The 18285-nt window shown below is 35.7% G+C and overlaps 1 protein-coding gene across 6 annotated transcripts in view; it reads right to left on the reverse strand.

The window, feature by feature from the left end:
- LMBRD2 (LMBR1 domain containing 2) overlaps nucleotides 1-18285 on the reverse strand; it is a 55091-nt gene that overhangs the window by 27892 nt on the left and 8914 nt on the right. For 4 of the 6 annotated variants that reach the window (XM_019930152.3, XM_019930150.3, XM_073802055.1 and 1 more), the window contains exons 3-10: nucleotides 16827-17063; nucleotides 16472-16569; nucleotides 14856-14951; nucleotides 11823-11990; nucleotides 10698-10908; nucleotides 4531-4605; nucleotides 1767-1880; nucleotides 1218-1401 (exon numbers count right to left, since the gene is read on the reverse strand). In XM_019930152.3, coding sequence (XP_019785711.1) covers nucleotides 1218-1401; nucleotides 1767-1880; nucleotides 4531-4605; nucleotides 10698-10908; nucleotides 11823-11990; nucleotides 14856-14951; nucleotides 16472-16569; nucleotides 16827-17000 — 1120 coding nt within the window. In that variant the 5' untranslated portion in view covers nucleotides 17001-17063. Of the gene's footprint in view, nucleotides 1-1217; nucleotides 1402-1766; nucleotides 1881-4530; nucleotides 4606-10697; nucleotides 10909-11822; nucleotides 11991-14855; nucleotides 14952-16471; nucleotides 16570-16826; nucleotides 17064-18285 lie in introns of those variants that run through there. The other 2 variants (XM_019930153.3, XM_033852789.2) reach the window with 2 other exon arrangements.

The following is an 18285-nucleotide window of genomic DNA, read 5'->3' on the forward strand; positions in this document are numbered from 1 at the left end:
GGTTTTTTTACCCTTCCCCCCACTTCATTTCTCTGAAATCCCATTGTCAAGTCTTAATATTCATAATAATCTACCTATCTGAAACATTTGAAAAGGTACTTTATACAACCTTTTTCTCAAAACATTTCACTCTCCTGGTTTTCCTCCTATCTCACCGGCCATTCTTTTTCTAGTCTTTTCTGCTGGTTCCTCCGCATCAACTTGATGTCTAAATTGGCAGTACCTCAGGCTTGGTCCTCAGATTTTCTCTTTTCTCTATCCCATTACTTCTTCACTGACTTTATCCTAACCCATGGCCCACCTATACATTAACGATACCCTAATTTATATTTGCAGAGCAGACTTCTTCCTTGAACTCCAATATCTACAGCCAACTACCTACTACTCAGCATCCTGTTCATACCTTTATGTATATATTGCCTGTTTTTCTCACTCTGCAAGGGCAGGAATTTCTGTCTTTTTTGTTCACTGATATATACCAAGCACCCGACAATTCACAGCATATATAGGCTCAAATGTTTGTTGAATGAATGAAAACAAGTATCACATCATTCCTTTATTTAATTAAAAAAAAAGATCTTCATTGAGACATGTGTTATGGCCATTATGTTTTCATACTCAAGACCAAACATGTAAAATAAAATCAAGTGAACTTAACAGTTTATTTGAATAAATAAGGTAAACAGAAGTTCTAATACTGTGACACTTTGATATTTTCATTAAGTTCTTCATACTAAATTTGATAACATTTGAAGAAAGTGTCATAAATAATCATAAAGGAGAATAAAATAATTATGACTATTGAATGTAGGTTTTGTATATAGACTAATAAATGTAAGTAATCAAAGAGGACATCTTAGGGGAACATTTTAGTAGTATGTCAAGACTAAAGAAGAGATCCACGCTTATGATATAAAACTGCTTAAAATTCTAATTGTTTTAAGTATATATTATGTATACAAGATATGCTTGATGTATTGCATATATTTTTGCATAGAATTTTGGTTATCTGTGAAGAAAGAGTGGAAGCTAATAGTTTATATGTTATATGACAAGTAAAATAGTTTTTTGGGGGAGGTTTATCAAATACATAGTATTACCATATGGCATAAGTCAAATAACACAATTATAATTTAACTTTGCATTGGTGAAAATATACACTTTTCATCAGAAAAATTATCAGCATTAAACTTTGAAATGTACATCAAATTACATACCAACTGTAGGATTATAAAAATACTGAATAAATCTATTTTCTGGCTCCGGCGATTGAAAGGTATGAACAAACTGACAAGTAGCACTAGTTTCATTTTTTGCTACATCTTCTAGATAAAATGCTTGTTCCAAAAGAATCTGCCATTGTACTTGAGTTCGACGGTGTCTCTGAACTGAATAAATCACCTAACAAAGAGAGCGGGGGTATACCTGTCAGTGTTCTGATCCAACAGTGATTCAACTCCCCACTAAGGAGCATGTTTTGGTTGTCACAGCAACAGGAAAGGGGTCGTGGCATTTACTGGGTGGAGTCAAGGATGTTAATATTCTATAATACATATAACACTCATGCTTAGTGAATAGTTCTCCCTCCCCAAATTCCAACAGTAAACATGTCGAGAAAAACAAAGTTAAAACACTTCAAAGAATAATGATAAGGACAGGATCAAAGGAAGTTTCTGATACACATTCACTCAAACTTCCTTTTTTGTGGGCAGTAATTACAAATCTAACTAAAATCATCAGAAGGTAAAAAGGCTATATAAAGTTACCTGTTTATGTAGTTTTACCAGACTCTTTTCACTTGGATAGGTATTATGTTTTTCATCAAAATCTTCGTAATCATCCATGTTCCTACCCATTTTTTCCTGATACTCTACAGGGCACTACAAGGAACGAGTAGATTTTTAGAAATTTTATTTGCAAAAAAGATTAAAATTTTATTTTTATTAAAAATCTTTCATTCTTGAGCATATCTAATTTTCTTGCAAACATCTTCCAGATTTGAAGTCGTCTACACCACTATTAGTCATTTATTACCTCTATGAACTTGGGCAAGTTGGTTAACCTCCCTGAATAGATCTCAAAAGGTAGCAAATATAAGAGAAATGTAGAGAATTGATTCTCATGACTATCATCTTAACCAAAAGGAGCACTAGCTAATAATTAGTATAACAGATTTAAAATATAGGAAAAGAACTGGACAGCCATATGCAAAAAAAGGAAACTAAACCACTATTGCATACCATACATAAAAATCAACCCAAAATGGATTAAAGACTTGACTGTAAGACATGAAACCATAAAAATCCCAGAAGAAAATATAGGCAGGATGCTCTCTGACATTGGTCTTAGCAATATCTTTCTAGATATGTCTCCTCAGGCAAGGGAAGCAAAAGCAAAAATAGACAAATGTGATTATAACAAACTAAAAAGCTTCTGCACAGCAAAGGAAACCATCAATAAAATGAAAAGACAACCTACCAAAGGAGAAATATATTTACAAATGATATATCCAATAGGAGGTTAACATCCAAAATATATAAAGAACTCATACAACTCAACAATGAACAAACAACTTGATTGAAAAATGGGCAGGGGAACCGAATAGATATTTTCCAAAGAAGACATACAGGTGGCCAACAAGTGCATGAAAAGATGTTCAACATCACTAATTATTCAAGAAATGCAAATCAAAACCACAATGAGATTATCACCTCATACCTGTCAGAATGGCTATTATCAAAACGACAAGAAATAACAAGTGTTGGTGAAGATGTGGAGAACACAGAACCCTCATACACTACTGGTGGGAATGTAAATTGGTGCAGCCGCTATGGAAAACAGTATGGAGAGTCCTCAAAAAATTAAGACTACGGGGCTGCCCTGGTGGCGTAGTGGTTGAGAGTCCGCCTGCCAATGCAGGGGACATGGGTTCATGCCCCGGTCCGGGACGATCCCACATGCCGCGGAGCGGCTGGGCCCGTGAGCCATGGCCGCTGAGCCTGCGCATTTGGAGCCTGTGCTCTGCAACGGGAGAGGCCACAGCAGTGAGAGGCCCACGTACCGAAAAAAAAAAAAAAAAAAAAAGACTACAACTACTGTATGATCTAGCTATCCCGCCTCTGGGAATTTATCCAAAGAATATGAAAATACTAATCCTAAAGGATATCTGCACCCCCATGTTCACTGCAGCATTATTTACAATAGTCAAGATAAACAATCTAAGTGCCCATCAGTGAATGAATGGATAAAGAAGATGTGATACACACACACACACACACACACACACACACACACAGGGGAATACTACTCAGCCATTAAAAAAAGATAAAATCTTGTCATCTGTAACAACATAGATGGACCTTGAGGGTATTATGCTAAGTGAAATAAGTCAGATGAAGACAAATACCATAGGATTCAACTCATATGGGAAATATAAAAAGCTGATAGACAAACAAAAAGAAAATAAATGAATAAACCAAACCAAATAAAAACAAACATGTAGATACAGAGAACAGAGTAGTAGTGGGGGTTAGGGTGAAATGGGTAAAGGGGATCCACTGTATGGTGACTGATGGAAAATAAATTTTTGGTGATAAGGATGGTATAGGGTATCTAGAAGTAGAAATATAATGTACACACAAAACTCATATAATGTTATAAATCAATGTTACCTCAATAAAAAAATAAAGGCTTACATACAAGTCTTTAAAAATAAACTAAATACAAGAAAAGGAATAGTTCAGGGGCTCTGTGGTTGCAGAGAAGACAACTGGGGAACTCATTTCTGGAATAATCATTTTCGGAAGTATATGAATACCTCTAATTCAATACAAATGCATCAAAACCTTAATTGTATGGTTTCTTATTAAATATCTCATAATGTCATTCATTTTATGAAATATATTGTAAAATACCATGTACAAAGCTGATTAAATGTGATTATTGAGGACCTAATTTATTTCCTTATAGGAAATACGCTTTTAGTGACCACATTTCATGACACTTTTTTTTTTTTTTTTTCGGTACTCGGGCCTCTCACTGTTGTGGCCTCTCCCATTGCGGAGCACAGGCTCCGGACACGCAGGCTCAGCGGCCATGGCTCACGGGCCCAGCCGCTCCGCGGCACGTGGGATCTTCCTGGACCAGGGCACTAACCTGTGTCCCCTGCATCGGGAGGCGGACTCTCAACCACTGCGCCACCAGGGAAGCCCTTAATGACACTTTTACAACCTATAAAGGTCCATCTCCATCACTGTGTCACGGCAATCATTTTACATTATTTAACATAACCTCTATAGCCACATTTCAATGGAAAATACTGCCAATAAATAATGTTAAACCTATAGTAACAAAAGAACAAATTCTATGTACAAATTACTATGGGTTTATGGTTAATATTGTCATGAAAATGGAAAGGAGTTGGAAGACTTCAATCACAGGCTGTTTGCATACTTTTCTGATGCTTTTATTATAATATAGTATGTAAATTTACATTTCAAAAGAAAATAGATGAGAATATTATTTAATTACCTTTTTAAGTATTGTGTCAACACATTTTCTCAGTGGGTGGTTATACTTGATGCTCTCATTCACTTTACGAACTTCCTATGAAAACAGTAAGAGAAATAAAAATATTTCCATTTCTGTAGATTAGATGTTTCAAATCAGTATGCTCTAGGTACTATATATATTCTCACAAGTTTAGTTCCAACCCAAATTACTCAGCATATAATAAAGTTCTATTCTCTGAATAAAAACTCTTAAGAACACAAATAAAAACACAAAATTATACAACAGCTGTATCTATACCCTCACACTTTTTATAACTTTCTAGATTTACTGCCTTACCATTTGCTTACTTGGTACACAGAGATGAATAAACATTATAAAAAGTCATGAAGGATCAGGCAAACTGAGATTCTAAAAGAACAGGACTGCGTTTCTCCATCTTGTTCCTCAAGTTCAATTATCTCATTACCTAAAATACAGCAGAGAAACCAGAGGAAGCAGAACAGGCTAAAAATGTCACAAAGCACCTGCTCCTTTCCAATGAGAGAGTACTTTACAGCAGTCACAACTAATGATTCATCCCACATTTTTAAAATTAAGAGTTCACTATGTGCCAGCACTGTGCTAGGTGTAAGGTCACCACAATCCATACTGGAGGGTGGAGTGGGAAGACATGGTGTTATAAGTCTTTCACTAAGATTGCAGTGTGGTGATGAGATAATTAAATCAACAATTTAATGCATATGAAAGAAATAAAGGGATTAGAGAAGGGAATCTTTAGAATCAGTAGTTCTAAAAGAATCACGATATTCTATAATATAAATGAAATTTTTGAGAAGGTTGGAACCACTGTTCTAGGAAGAAGAAACAGCATGTTCAAAGGCTGGGAGGCAAGAGTGAACCAACCAGGATATTAAAAATAACAGTCTGATTATAGAGCAGAGGATGGCCTTAAGAGATGTAAAACTGGGGGGCAGGGAAACCATAGGGCATATAGAAAAAGTTGTGAAAAAGAATAACGTATATGGAAAAAAAATCACTATCCTTAATATATGGAGAGCTCTTAAAAATCAAAAGAAAAATGGGAAGATACAGAAGAAATGCAATTGGCCAATAAATATCTGAAAAGATGTTCAATCCCACTAAAAAAAACTACAAATTTTAAAATGAGGACAGTTTTCTTGTAAAATTATAAAAAACTGCTCTTATATAATGAGGTAAGATTGCGGGGGAAAAGGCCTCCCTATACACAGTAAAATGTGATGTAATCTATTTGGAAGATAATTTAGCAATAACCATCAAAATTTAAAATATGCAGACCCCATGAATAATCTGTACCAACAGACACTGCTCCTGTCAAAGAGCTTAGCTTAGTGAAGAAAACAGACATTATTCAAATAGAAATGGTGTGAAAACTGCTGTATAATCTAGTGTGGAAGACTTTCTGATGAACCGATTACTTAAACTGAGATAAAAAGCTAAACTGAGGATAGGAGTCAGCTGATCAAAGGAAGGAGCAAGAATATTCCAGACAGAGGGACAGCATGTACCAAGGCCTCCAAGCAGAAGTGAACAAGGAGTTTCAGGAAAAGAAACTCCAGTGACTAACGGGAAAGGAGAGCAAAGGTCTGCACTGTGCTTGATCAGGCTGTAGAGTAAGAGCAAAGTATTCCAGAAGGCCTTAATAACATTTCATTTTGAGGTCAATGAGTAAGGCCTAAAACCGGAATGACAGGACTTGGGTTTTTAAAAGGTGCTTGAAGCATCACTACATTACACTCTTCCATTTCTAAGCTACCTTAAAGTTTTGTTGACTAGTTAGCATAACTTTGAATACAAACTATACAGTCTGATTATATATTATATATGAAAATCATATTTTTCCTCTAAATTCTTTAGCATATTAAACAAAAGCAAGTACTGGAACATTGATATTTGCTATAGCTTATAAATTTAAGTTTCCTTCAAGGTTCATAATTTTTATAAAGTGTGGAATGTATTTGAATAATAGCTTATTTTCTTCATATCAAATAACATAACTTTGAACTCTGTCATTATTGTGACAATAGAACTCTATTATTTTCAGTGGAATAAGTAGCTATTTGTCCCTCTCCAAATCCTCTACCTTGAAAAATGACAGCAGGTAGAGGTGACCTCTGGCCATCTAGCAAAAATTCCTTTTGAATGGTTTGACATGGCTTATAAGTTTTATTAATGCTTCAAAGAAAAGTAACAGACACACAGATGTATACATTCACTCCATAGAAAACATATCATAAAACACTAAACTGGTTTTTATAAAACTGCATTTGGAAGATTTTATGGATAGATGAAAAATATAATTAGTAATTACCAGAAAAAAAAAAAAGGTGATTGTGATCTCTTAAAAGATGTATTCAAAACCAGTGGATTTTAAAAGTTTTCTCTCAAACTAAGTTATCAGTATTCTTGTCCATGCTTTATTCTGCGCACCTCCATCAGACTGATTATCCTAAACCACATACAGTATCATGTCTCTTCCCTGCATGCAAGGTGTCAATGATTCCTCACTGATTTCAAAATACACTGAACTTTTGAGTCCGACATTCAAGGCCGTGCTATCTGGCTATCTATCTTTCAAACCTTGTAAACTTTATCTTATGCATAATTAATTTAGTTTTAAAACCTCCTGATACCTGACCAGAATGCTGTCAGCTATGAAAATTCTACCCATTCTTCAAGGCCCAGGTCATATTTCACTTCCTCCATTTCACCTCTTCCTCTAGGCGAAATTTCTCTACACTAGAGCATGTATCATTTACAGTGCATTTATCATATACTGTGAGGGACTGTACAATTTTCTACTCTAGACCGTTAGTATCCTAATGGCCAGTTCCACATAGCACTTAACATGGCAGGAAGACACTAGGTATTTAAAAAATGATGAAAAAAATTTCTCCACAAGTTTATAAATTTTCAGACATTCAGAAAAACAGGAAGGATCCCAAATGCCCTTTAAACATATGGACAAAGAAATTCATACCTGCTAAATCATGCATTTTTTGAGGGGGCAAAAAAGGGCTAGAGTTCTCCTGCTATGTATGTGGACTTCCTGCTATTTTCAAAAGATCCATTAAGAAAAGAGTAGTTTCTTACCATATAAAAATGGATCAAATTAACATTTTGTACACCTTAAATTTACACAATGTTTTACGTCAGATATATTCAATAAAAATAGTGGTTTCTTATTGACATGGAAAAATTTCTCTTATCTAAATTTTTTTAAATCCCTCACACCTTAAACCTACACTAAAATAGCAAAGAAAGCATCAATTCCAATCCTTAATTTTCCACATCCTATTTCTAAGTAGAGGACTCCCATTTAACAATAACAAAATCTATCTTTATTCACTGACGATTCCTCCTAGCAAAATCCAGATCTAAAATAAACTGCATTTAATTTATACTTGGTCAAGGAAGTTTGAATGAACTGGTGAAATCCATATTCCTTAAATCTGAAACAACTGAATTTAATACCAACTTTTGAGGGGAACATTATCAAATTTAAATGATCTCCTTTTAATTATTTTATTATCAAATATAAATTTTCAAATTTTTTTTCAAAATTCAAAATTTCAAATATATCAAATATAAAAAATAACAAATTAACTTCCTTTGAAAAATGTAATAACATCCATCACATGCTTAAGGAAATGTAATAGAGTATTATTTATAGGAGATTTACTCCATATTTTGAATCAATGTCTTCTGCTACAGTTCTTAACATTTTATAAATAAATGCAAGAAGTCAACATAAAAATTTTCAACCACAATTAAAGAATCAGTATCCATTCTTTTGTTCATTTATTCATTCACTTAAAAATGGCTGCTGAGTATCTAAGAATCTGGAGGACCAAAGAAGGTGTTTTGGGTTGAACTGTGCTCCCCCCAAAATCATATGTTGATGTCTCAAGCTCCAGTACCTTAGAATGTAATCTTGTCTGGGAATAGGGTTGTTGCAGATATAATTGGTTAAATTATGATAAGGTCATACTGGAATGGGGTGGGCCCATAATCTGTCTGGTGTCCTTATAAAAAGAGGAAATTTGGACACAGGCACACAGGGAGAATATCATGTGAATACGAAGACAGAGATCTATAATACAAGCCAAGGAACACCAAAGATTGTCAGTTAACGACCAGAAGATAGAAGAGAGGTATGGTACAAATTTCCCTATAGCCCTCTAAAGGAACCAACCCTGCTGACACCTTGATCTTAGATTTTCAGCCCCCAGAGCTCTGAAACAATAGATTTCTGTTGTTTAAACCACATAGTTCATGGTACTTTGTTATGGCAGCCCCAGGAAACTAACACAGAAGCCTCCGCTGAAGAATTCTCACTTGTGTTGAGACCTGAAAATGAAGTAGGAATTAGCTAAAGAGACTGGAGAAATGAGCATTCCAAGAGTTTGGGAATAGCATACTCAAAGGCAGAATAGAGTGCCAACGAACGTAACGGTTAAGAGCAGGGGTCGGCAAACCAGATCCAATCAGGCCCACCATCTGTTCTTGTTTGAACACATCCATTCCTCATTCATTGATATACTGTCTGTGGCTGCTTTCATGCTACAGTGATGGAGTAGTTGCAACAGAGACCATATGGCACAGAAAGCCTAAAATATTTACTATCTGGCCCTTTACCGAAAGCTTGCCAATCCCTGTTAAAGCATGAACTAGAGTCACAGTGGCTCTATCACTCAGTAGCCATGTGAACATGGCAAACTCACCCTCTCTGTGTCTCATTTTCATTTATTAAACAAGGGTAAAAAATTCTCCCTTATAAGGTTGTTTTGAGAATTAAATGTATTAATATATATAAAGTGCTTAGAAAGTCATAGGCAAATATGTGACTCTATATACTTGTTTGCCTACATACTTGTTTGCTATTATCATCACCATTATTAAGTTTGAGGAACCAAAGTTGACCAGCATGGGGAAGACAGAGAGATAAGAGAGAGCTAGACGTGGGCCAAATCATGTTTTGGTAGGCCACATTACAGCATTTTGCTTTACTCTAAAGTGAACGAAAGCCTTCAACATAAGGTTTTATGCTGAAGAATAACATTATTGGAATAGCATATTTGTGCAGAAGAGCAAAATTTGAGGTGACTACAACCTTTTTTAAAATCAACAACGAAATTATTAAACAGCAAAATTTTATAATTTGTTGTATTTTTTGTGTATATTATTGAAATTTAATACTTTCAATAACTTTGTGAAGTTGGTTCAAGTCATATGAATTTTACAAGTGACTAAAATGAAGTACCTTATTAAGATTACAGACAGGAAACAGAACTTAGGGACACAAATTCCCATGTATATTGGTCTCTAAAGAGGTTTCCAGACTTGGTGGGATTACTTTGGGTCATATTTTCAGGAAGATGCGTCCTTTAATTTCTATTTTCACTTCTACTATGTCACGGTAACCATATAACTTATCATCTAGTCTGGGAAACTTTTGAGTCTTAACTTTGAACTATTAAAAGTTAACCCAGGGGACTTACCTGGTGGTCTAGTGCTAAAGAATCCACCTTGCAATGCAGGGGACATGGGTTTGATCCCTGGTCAGGGAACTAAGATCCCACCTGCTGCGGGGCAACTAAGCCCGCGCACCACAACTACTGAGCTAGCGTGCCTCAACTAGAGCCCCCGTGCCGCAAATTACAGAGTCCACATGCCACAACTACAGAGCCCACGTGCCCTGGAGCCTGCACACCACAACAAGAGAGAGCAAACCCGCACATCACAACTAGAGAAGCCCGTGCACCACAACGAAGAGTCCGCGCAGCACAACGAAAGATCCTTCATGCCTCAACGAAGATCCCGCGTGCTGCAACTAAGACCTGGCGTGGCCAAAAACAGAAATAAAATAAAAATAAAAGTCACCCCAAGACAACAAGCATAACACTGCACTGTTGAATATATTCTCCCTGCATCTCTGCCGGTTAGAGGATGGAGATGATATCTCATGAAGCTGAACTGCCAATAAGAAGTCATTCAAATGGATGAGACATCCTTAATAACTGTACATCACCAAATTTTTATTCTAAAGCCCATCAGTGTGCCAACAACAACAAAACCAACAGTATATCCAAAAGGAGATACACACAACTTGATGACTGTTGACTCCACGGTTTAAAGTTACTTACCTCCATGACATCTTCTAAAGTCTCTTCTGCATCTGCTTTCTCCGTCATCAATTTGGCTGCCTTAAAATAAGTTTTCATAAGTAGATAACCTCTTTTTGCTCCATTCCAGTATGAGCGAGGGATTTCTACCAAGCCATACCCCAACAACAACACCAGAAGAAAAAGACCCCATGTATTTGCAGCAGCTATCCCAATTGTCTGAAGCTGGTTCCTAAGGAAGAAAACATAAGCAGATAGCTGTGATAGATAAATTTTTGCAACAAAAATGTTAAATGGAACTAGTGTTAAATGTTTTCTCAGAAAACAACTGCCCTACAAGATGGCTCCAATTTTATATGAAAAAATTCGACCTTCAAATCCTCAGCTACTCTTTTAGTAACAGCATATAACGTGTTTTAATGAAAAGTTAGAGTGTGACTGCAGAAATAGACTTTAACACAGGAAACACGGCTTCTATTATAGTTAAAATTAGAATCTAGGAAAATTCATGGCAAGAATTATCCTGAAGAAAATATATTTTTCATTAGGTGCTTTCTTATTTAATATTAACCAAGAGAAGCCTGAAAAAAATTTTAAGCCTGAAAAAATTTTAACTTGTTTTAAGGCAGATGCACGCAAACCTCAAGAATGCAACAGTAAGGATTATCATTGCCACTCCATTCCTAAACTTCTCAGCTCTGACTCTTCACGTATAACAGACCACAAGTATAATACAGATTTCAATTTTATTGCAATGATAAATTCAAAGTTAAAGAGAAATATGCCCTCAAATTATAGTCAGAACAAAAGAAAAGTATTCACAAGTTCCAATGAGAAAGAAATCTAGGTATTTAGTCATACACAAAATTTGAAAGTCTATCATAAAATCATGGGAGTTAATACTTTTAACATATAGCTCTTAGACAAAGCATCAGTCCCTTGTCCAATATGTATATTCAAAGATGTTATTCCATATTTTCCTTCTTAGTAATATATATTATTATGATGTTCTTCTGGGGGAATCTATAAAACATATAATGGTAGGTTTCTCAAGGAAATGTTTGTTAACCTGCATATGAGATAAAAATTAATTTTCAAAAATGCAACTGTATACAGAAACAATGTTAAGAACATGGTTTTTCTTACCATTCTAAGTGCAAGTGTGGGTTTACAGCTACATAAATTAAAAACGCTCCAAAAATCAGCAAGTAGGTGCCATAATAGATTGCATTCTCAATCAGTGCAGTTTTGATCTTTCCAGTAATGGAAAACCCTCCTGATCTTGCATACGACTGCATAAAAGGTAACAGAATCCTGGATGATAAGAAAGAATATGATTAAAAAACACTTGACATGTCTGTATAATCTCAAAATACTGAAAATATGTGAATCTCAATTTTAATGTGCAGTTCTTTTCATGAATAATATGATTTTGAGTAATAATTAATACTGAACCAAACTATAATAGATAGCTGAATATTTTCCTAGTATTAAATTTTGGGGAGAGCAAAGCACATTCCTGGGAGCAAAAGGAGGCCACGATGACCAAGAGAGAGTACAACAGTATGCGTGGCTTAAAATGAATCTAAAAAAAGGCCTTCAATGCTTTTATGAATAATTTAGATTGCATCCAAAGAATAATGAGGAATCATTTTCTTTAACGGAAAGGAGACATGATCAAATTTTAGTTTTCTAAGGACTGATAAAGCTTCAACATGGAGAATGTACTTAAATGGAACAAAACTGGAACTATTTAGAGAGGGTAAGGGGTGGTGCTGTGCTAAGAAGCAGGAGAGAGTATACTGATGTTGAAGTAGCTAGGACACATCCCAAAGGAGGTGCACAGGAAGTAGCTTTTAGAGTCATCACCATATCAATGGTAGTGAAACAACATCAGTAGATGAAAGCTGGAAGGGTGAGTATATAGAATGAATGAGGGGCTTCCCTGGTGGTGCAGTGGTTAAGAATCCGCCCGCCAATGCAGGGGACACAGGTTCAAGCCCTGGTCTGGAAAGATCCCACATGCACAGAGCAACTAAGCCCATGCGCCAAAACCACTGAGCCTGCACTCTAGAGCCCATGAGCCACAACTACTGAAGCCCGCGCCCCTAGAGCCCATGCTCCGCAGCAAGAGAAGCCACCGCAATGAGAAGCCCGCGCACCACAACAAAGAGTAGCCCCCACTCGCTGCAACTAGAGAAAGCCCGTGCGCAGCAATGAAGACCCAACACAGCCAAAAATAAAATAAATTTAAAATAAATAAATTTAAAAAAACAGAAACTGATTTAGAATGAATGATAAGGAAAGATATGAGACGAACCCCTGAGAAATATCAACTTTTAAAGGAAAGGCCAACAAACAGGAGACCAGCAAAGGAAACTGAGAGAGCAGTCAAGAGTTACAGAAGAAAACTAAGGAGTATATGGAGCAGAAACCAGAAGAAAGTATTTGAAAGGGAGAGAGAAAACAATAGAATCAAATGCTGCCAAGAGGTCAAGTAAATTAAGAGCTTGTATGTGCGAGTGGAGAAGGGAGGGTAGAAAATACGGTTCAATGGGTTGCGGAAAGGGTAAGCAGTGAGCAAATGGAGACACTGATGCAGACAATTCAAGAAGTTTGGCTGGGTAGGATAAACTATGGTATACTCACAAAATGGAACGTTTTACAGAAATAAAAAAGAAAAGAATACTGAGACATACAACATAGAAGAATCTTCCAAATATGTGCGCAAAAAGAGAGAGGCAAAAAAGTACATACTATATAAGTCCATATTTATAAAGTTGAAAAGCAGGCAAAACTAATCTATGGTGATCAAAGTCAGAATCATGGTTACCTTTGGGGAGCATAATGACTGGGAAAGAAGTATGAGGGAAGCTTCGGGGGATATTGTTCATGTTCTGTATCATGATCTGGGTGCTGATTACATGGGTGTATTCACTTTGAAAAAAGTCAAACTAAACATGATCTGTGCAATTTACTGTACTAATTCATACTCAAAAAAAGTCTCTCTTAAAAAATTCAGCTGTGATGAGTAGATCATTGAGGGGGAAGATAGAAAACTGGAAAGGGTTCTGATTTGAGACAGTTTTGTTTTGTTTTTAAAGATGAGAGAATTGTACATGCTTGGTTGAAACTGGAAGCTAGAAGTATAAGTAACGAGAGCTGAAAGGGATGGGTCCATACTTCAGGAAGAGGGACTCTTCCATTCTTGGAGGGAAAGAAAGAAAGGATGGGTAGGTAGGTAGGTTTGCTGGTAAGAAGCTGAAAAGAGCTGCCATCTGATGACTTCTTTTTTCACTGGGAGGCAGGAAGTAAAGTCATCTGCAATGAGAAAAGGCGATTGTTTCTAGGATGTGAGAGAGAGTCACAAAGGGAAGAGCTGAGGTTTGTAGTGATTGGAAAGATTTGTTGTGGAGAATGAAGAGCAAGCAGACGAGAGAAACAAAAGATGAAAGTCTGGCAATGTTGAGGGCCTAGTCAAGTTCAGTGAACATGCTACAGGGGCACTACCCTCTGCTATGTGATTTTTTCTCTTGCAATGTTCACCACCTCCAGTTTTAGAGCTTAGTTACCCGCATAATATCTAAAATGCTCAGTAGGCAGTGGAAAAAGTATGAGTCTGGAGCACAGCAGAAAGACAAAGCTATCTCAGGTAGAAAGAACGATCTGGAATGCATCACAGGTTAATGAAACCATGGCTATAATTAAAGTTGTTCAAGGAGAGTCAGATAACAAGATGACCAAAGATGGGACCCTAGGGAACACCAACCTTTAGGAAATGCGCCACAGAAATGGAGCCCATAAAGGAAATTCAGAAGGTTGGGCGAAGCACATAGAAAGAAAACCAGGGGATAATGATGACCTTAGCAAGAGAGCATTTTCACATAACAATGGGACTTGAAGAAAACTGAACTGAAGAATGTCCAGAGAGAAGGCAATTACTAAAAGGGAATGGTGACGAGGAGAATTTTTTGTTTCTGTTCTCTATTTCTTCTTTTTTTCTTTTCATTCCTTTTAAGATGTGAGAGACCCGAATGAGCAGAAAGAGACAGGATACAGATTTGAGGGAAAAAAAGTGACACTTGAATAAATTCTAAAATATGAAAGTTGACTGGAAAAATAATCACTTTTAAAAATTTAGCCAAAGTATCAAAAATTTTATCCTTCACTACCACTTACCATGTTAAAAATTGTGATGTCCAATATACTACCCTCCAGAAAATTGGCATGATTCCATCAGGAATATAACTCCATGGCTTGAAACACGGACGTTGGCTATTTAATAACAATTTAAAGCCAATTAATCATAAATGATTATTTACATGAATTGCACAATTAATTTGTGTGTGGCAAAGTTCACTTATATTCAGATTTTAAATTATTGATTCTAATTTGTAAAATTTCATAGAAAACTTAAAATTCAAAGCTGACTGTTGAAAAAACATACAAAAAGGGAATAAAACTGTTTTAAAGAGGAATGCATTTAAATTTTCAACTTTCAGTGTTTTTTTTAGTCATTGAGTAAAAGAGGACAGAATGTTCTAATAGATTAATAAAGTGACAGTCTTTAAAAGCAAATGCATCATGAAATCAAATCTCTGATTTGGTTACCTTTAGGGTTGATGATTACCTTTAAGATACACACTCACCCCATTTGTGGGGCTGGTTATGGCAGGAAGGAGAGAAAGACGTTAGGTGATTAATCCCTAGAAACTGGAACCCTAACTCATCAGTCATATAGCATATCTCCTATGGAGATAGATGCCAGCATCTATACATAATTCTGTTTGAAGTTTCTGAATATATGTGTATCTGCCCATAGATTCTTCCAGTAATAGCCTGCCTAGACTGTAAGGCTATCCTTTAGTCCAAGGGCTTCCAACAATCCACAATGGCTCTTCAAAACGGAATAACAACTACATTTAAAATTTACCCTTATCCAGCTTTGATTAAAAAAAAATAAAATAAAAGCTGCATAAAGAAGCATGCAAACACCACTTAAAGCATTGGTAAAAGCTATAACCAATATTTGTTAGTTTTTTACTTGGAAGTTTGATATGAATTCAATATAACCTTTTGATAATTTGAACTTTATTCTCAATCTAAAACTATAGTGATATCAAAGGATGTGCAATATGAAAGGAATATCCTACATACAGAATAATCTCCTCGTCCTTTATTACAACCTTGTAAATTAAGGCAAATGAGAAAATGCATGCCCCATTTTTTTTTGGATCGGGGAGAGGCTGAGAGGAAAAACAGCTTTTGGAAGTTACTTTCTTAGTAAGGGACTAAAAAAAATCAGGTCTTCTCCAAGCTTCTCATTAGCATCTACTGAAAGGCCTTGTTTACCAATATCTAAAATTTATTTAAGATTTAAACTTAAGGGGCTTCCCGGGTGGTGCAGCAGTTGAGAGTCCGCCTGCCAATGCAGGGGACACGGGTTCGTGCCCTGGTCCGGGAAGATCCCACATGCCGCAGAGCGGCTGGGCCCGTGAGCCATGGCCGCTGAGCCTGCGCGTCTGGAGCCTGTGCTCCGCAACGGGAGAGGCCACAACAGTGAGAGGCCCGCATACCGCAAAAAAAAAAAAAAAAAAAGAAAAAGAAAAAAAAGATTTAAACTTAAATAACATACAAGGTAATTAAAAGTCTATTAGCAAAGGATGAAGAAGGGAGGTGAATAGAGAACAAGGATAAACTTTTATAAATATAAAATCCAGATGGTAAAAACCGACAAGTTTTAAACAAATTGCCCCCTACAATATTAAAAAAAAAAAAAAAGAAGAAGAAAGTACCTTGGAACCGGGGTAGCAGCTGCATACAGTCCTGTAATGTTGCTACTCTCAGTAGGGCTCGAGTTTGCAGCAGCATGTTTGCACCGGTTGTATATTGTCTAAAGCAATGAAGGTATGGTTTAAAAATGAAAACCAAAAAGTTACCAAGTACTTAAGGGATATTGAAGTGTATCAACCTATCTACCCAAAAGTACCTTCCTGGCTATGTTTTTTAGTAATCAAATTCATAGAGTAACTCTTAAGTTTAAAATATAAGTTAACTTTTACATGACTTGGTTGTCTTAAAAACATATCTCAAACATGCTGTATGACTACAACTGCCTTTTAAATTGTGAAAATCAGTTTCACCTCTTACCGTACTAACATCCAGAGGCAGTATGAAGACAATTAGAAAGCAGAGATACCAAGCTAGCAGTGTTCCAACAATTACAAGTCTATGTTGTTTCTTAAAGTCTCCATATCGATGAAGTAGGAATAATGCCAAAAAAAAGACAAAAACAATCTCGAGTCCCAAAGCTGCACCACTCATTATTCAATGTTTGCTCTGATTAACCAAAGTAATTCACATACAGGCTTGGATCATATCTGTAAACTGAAAAAAAAAAAAAAAAAAAAAAAAGTGTTAACATAGGAAATGACCACTTGGAAATCTCCTAATTATTTTTTTATTAATGTACTAATAGATTCTTTAGAAAACTGTCAGGCTTTACATTGGACTATAAGTAAGATGAAAAGGATAATTCCTACTCTCAAGTACTTAGTCTTATTTTTTAAATCATATGTTGAAAATTTCACATAAATTGTATCTTCAGGAAAAAAACTATTTTAGGAAAAAAACTATTTTAGCAAAAACCACACTAGTTCCAAAAATATTACAAAGTAAGAATACTAGATATGAACAGTTTCAATACAGCATCACTTGAAGTTTGTTCCTTAATATTATAAGCCCTAACAGAATATTTTCTATTAAATACACTAGTGACTGGATTCTAGGAAATTAGATATTTTGTAAAATAAAGTTTTCTAAGTATTGATAGTCACTACTTAAATTTTCTAAAAGAGAGGGAGGGAGAGCCAGAAAGAGAGAGACCATTTGAAAGTAACATTTCCTTTGTTTGAAACAGTATTTTTCTTTCTTTCATCCTAATCTTGTCTAACTTTTGGGACCTGAAATTCTTATTCATTTACTGGTCCACAAAATAAACTCAATATACTCACCACTTTCCATCTATCTATACAAATCTTATTTTCTTTAAAGTTACTTCACCTATTTTATAGGCAGAAAAATTTATCAATGACTACTGAATAAAGTCATACATTTGAAAATATTTTTAATTATAAATGTTGATGATACAGATAGCAGAAAATGGTTTATTTGATGTCTCTCTACTCTTATAAAATAATTTACCTTCACTAACTGAAGAAAATATATGTGCTTTTCACCTCTATAAAATCAATGTCAGGCATTCTTCTTTGTCTATGGATTAACTACAGTATCCCAAGGAATGAATCAACATCTTAACACAGAGAATCAAGATTATGATGCAACCCACCAAAATAAAATAAGGTAGAATCAATAAAATATGTCAAATTAACAAAGATCTCCAACCAAAACTAGTTATTAAAAGAATAAAGAAATTTGGGTACTTTAACAGTCTAAATTTAAATTTACATAAGAAATACTTCTATATGGAATATCACAAATAAAAATCACATTTAGGGCTTCCCTGGTGGCGCAGTGGTTGAGAGTCCGCCTGCCGATGCGGGGGACACGGGTTCGTGCCCCGGTCCAGGAAGATCCCACATGCCGTGGA

This window comes from Tursiops truncatus, chromosome 3 (assembly GCF_011762595.2).
Source record: "Tursiops truncatus isolate mTurTru1 chromosome 3, mTurTru1.mat.Y, whole genome shotgun sequence".
Lineage (NCBI taxonomy): Eukaryota > Metazoa > Chordata > Mammalia > Artiodactyla > Delphinidae > Tursiops > Tursiops truncatus.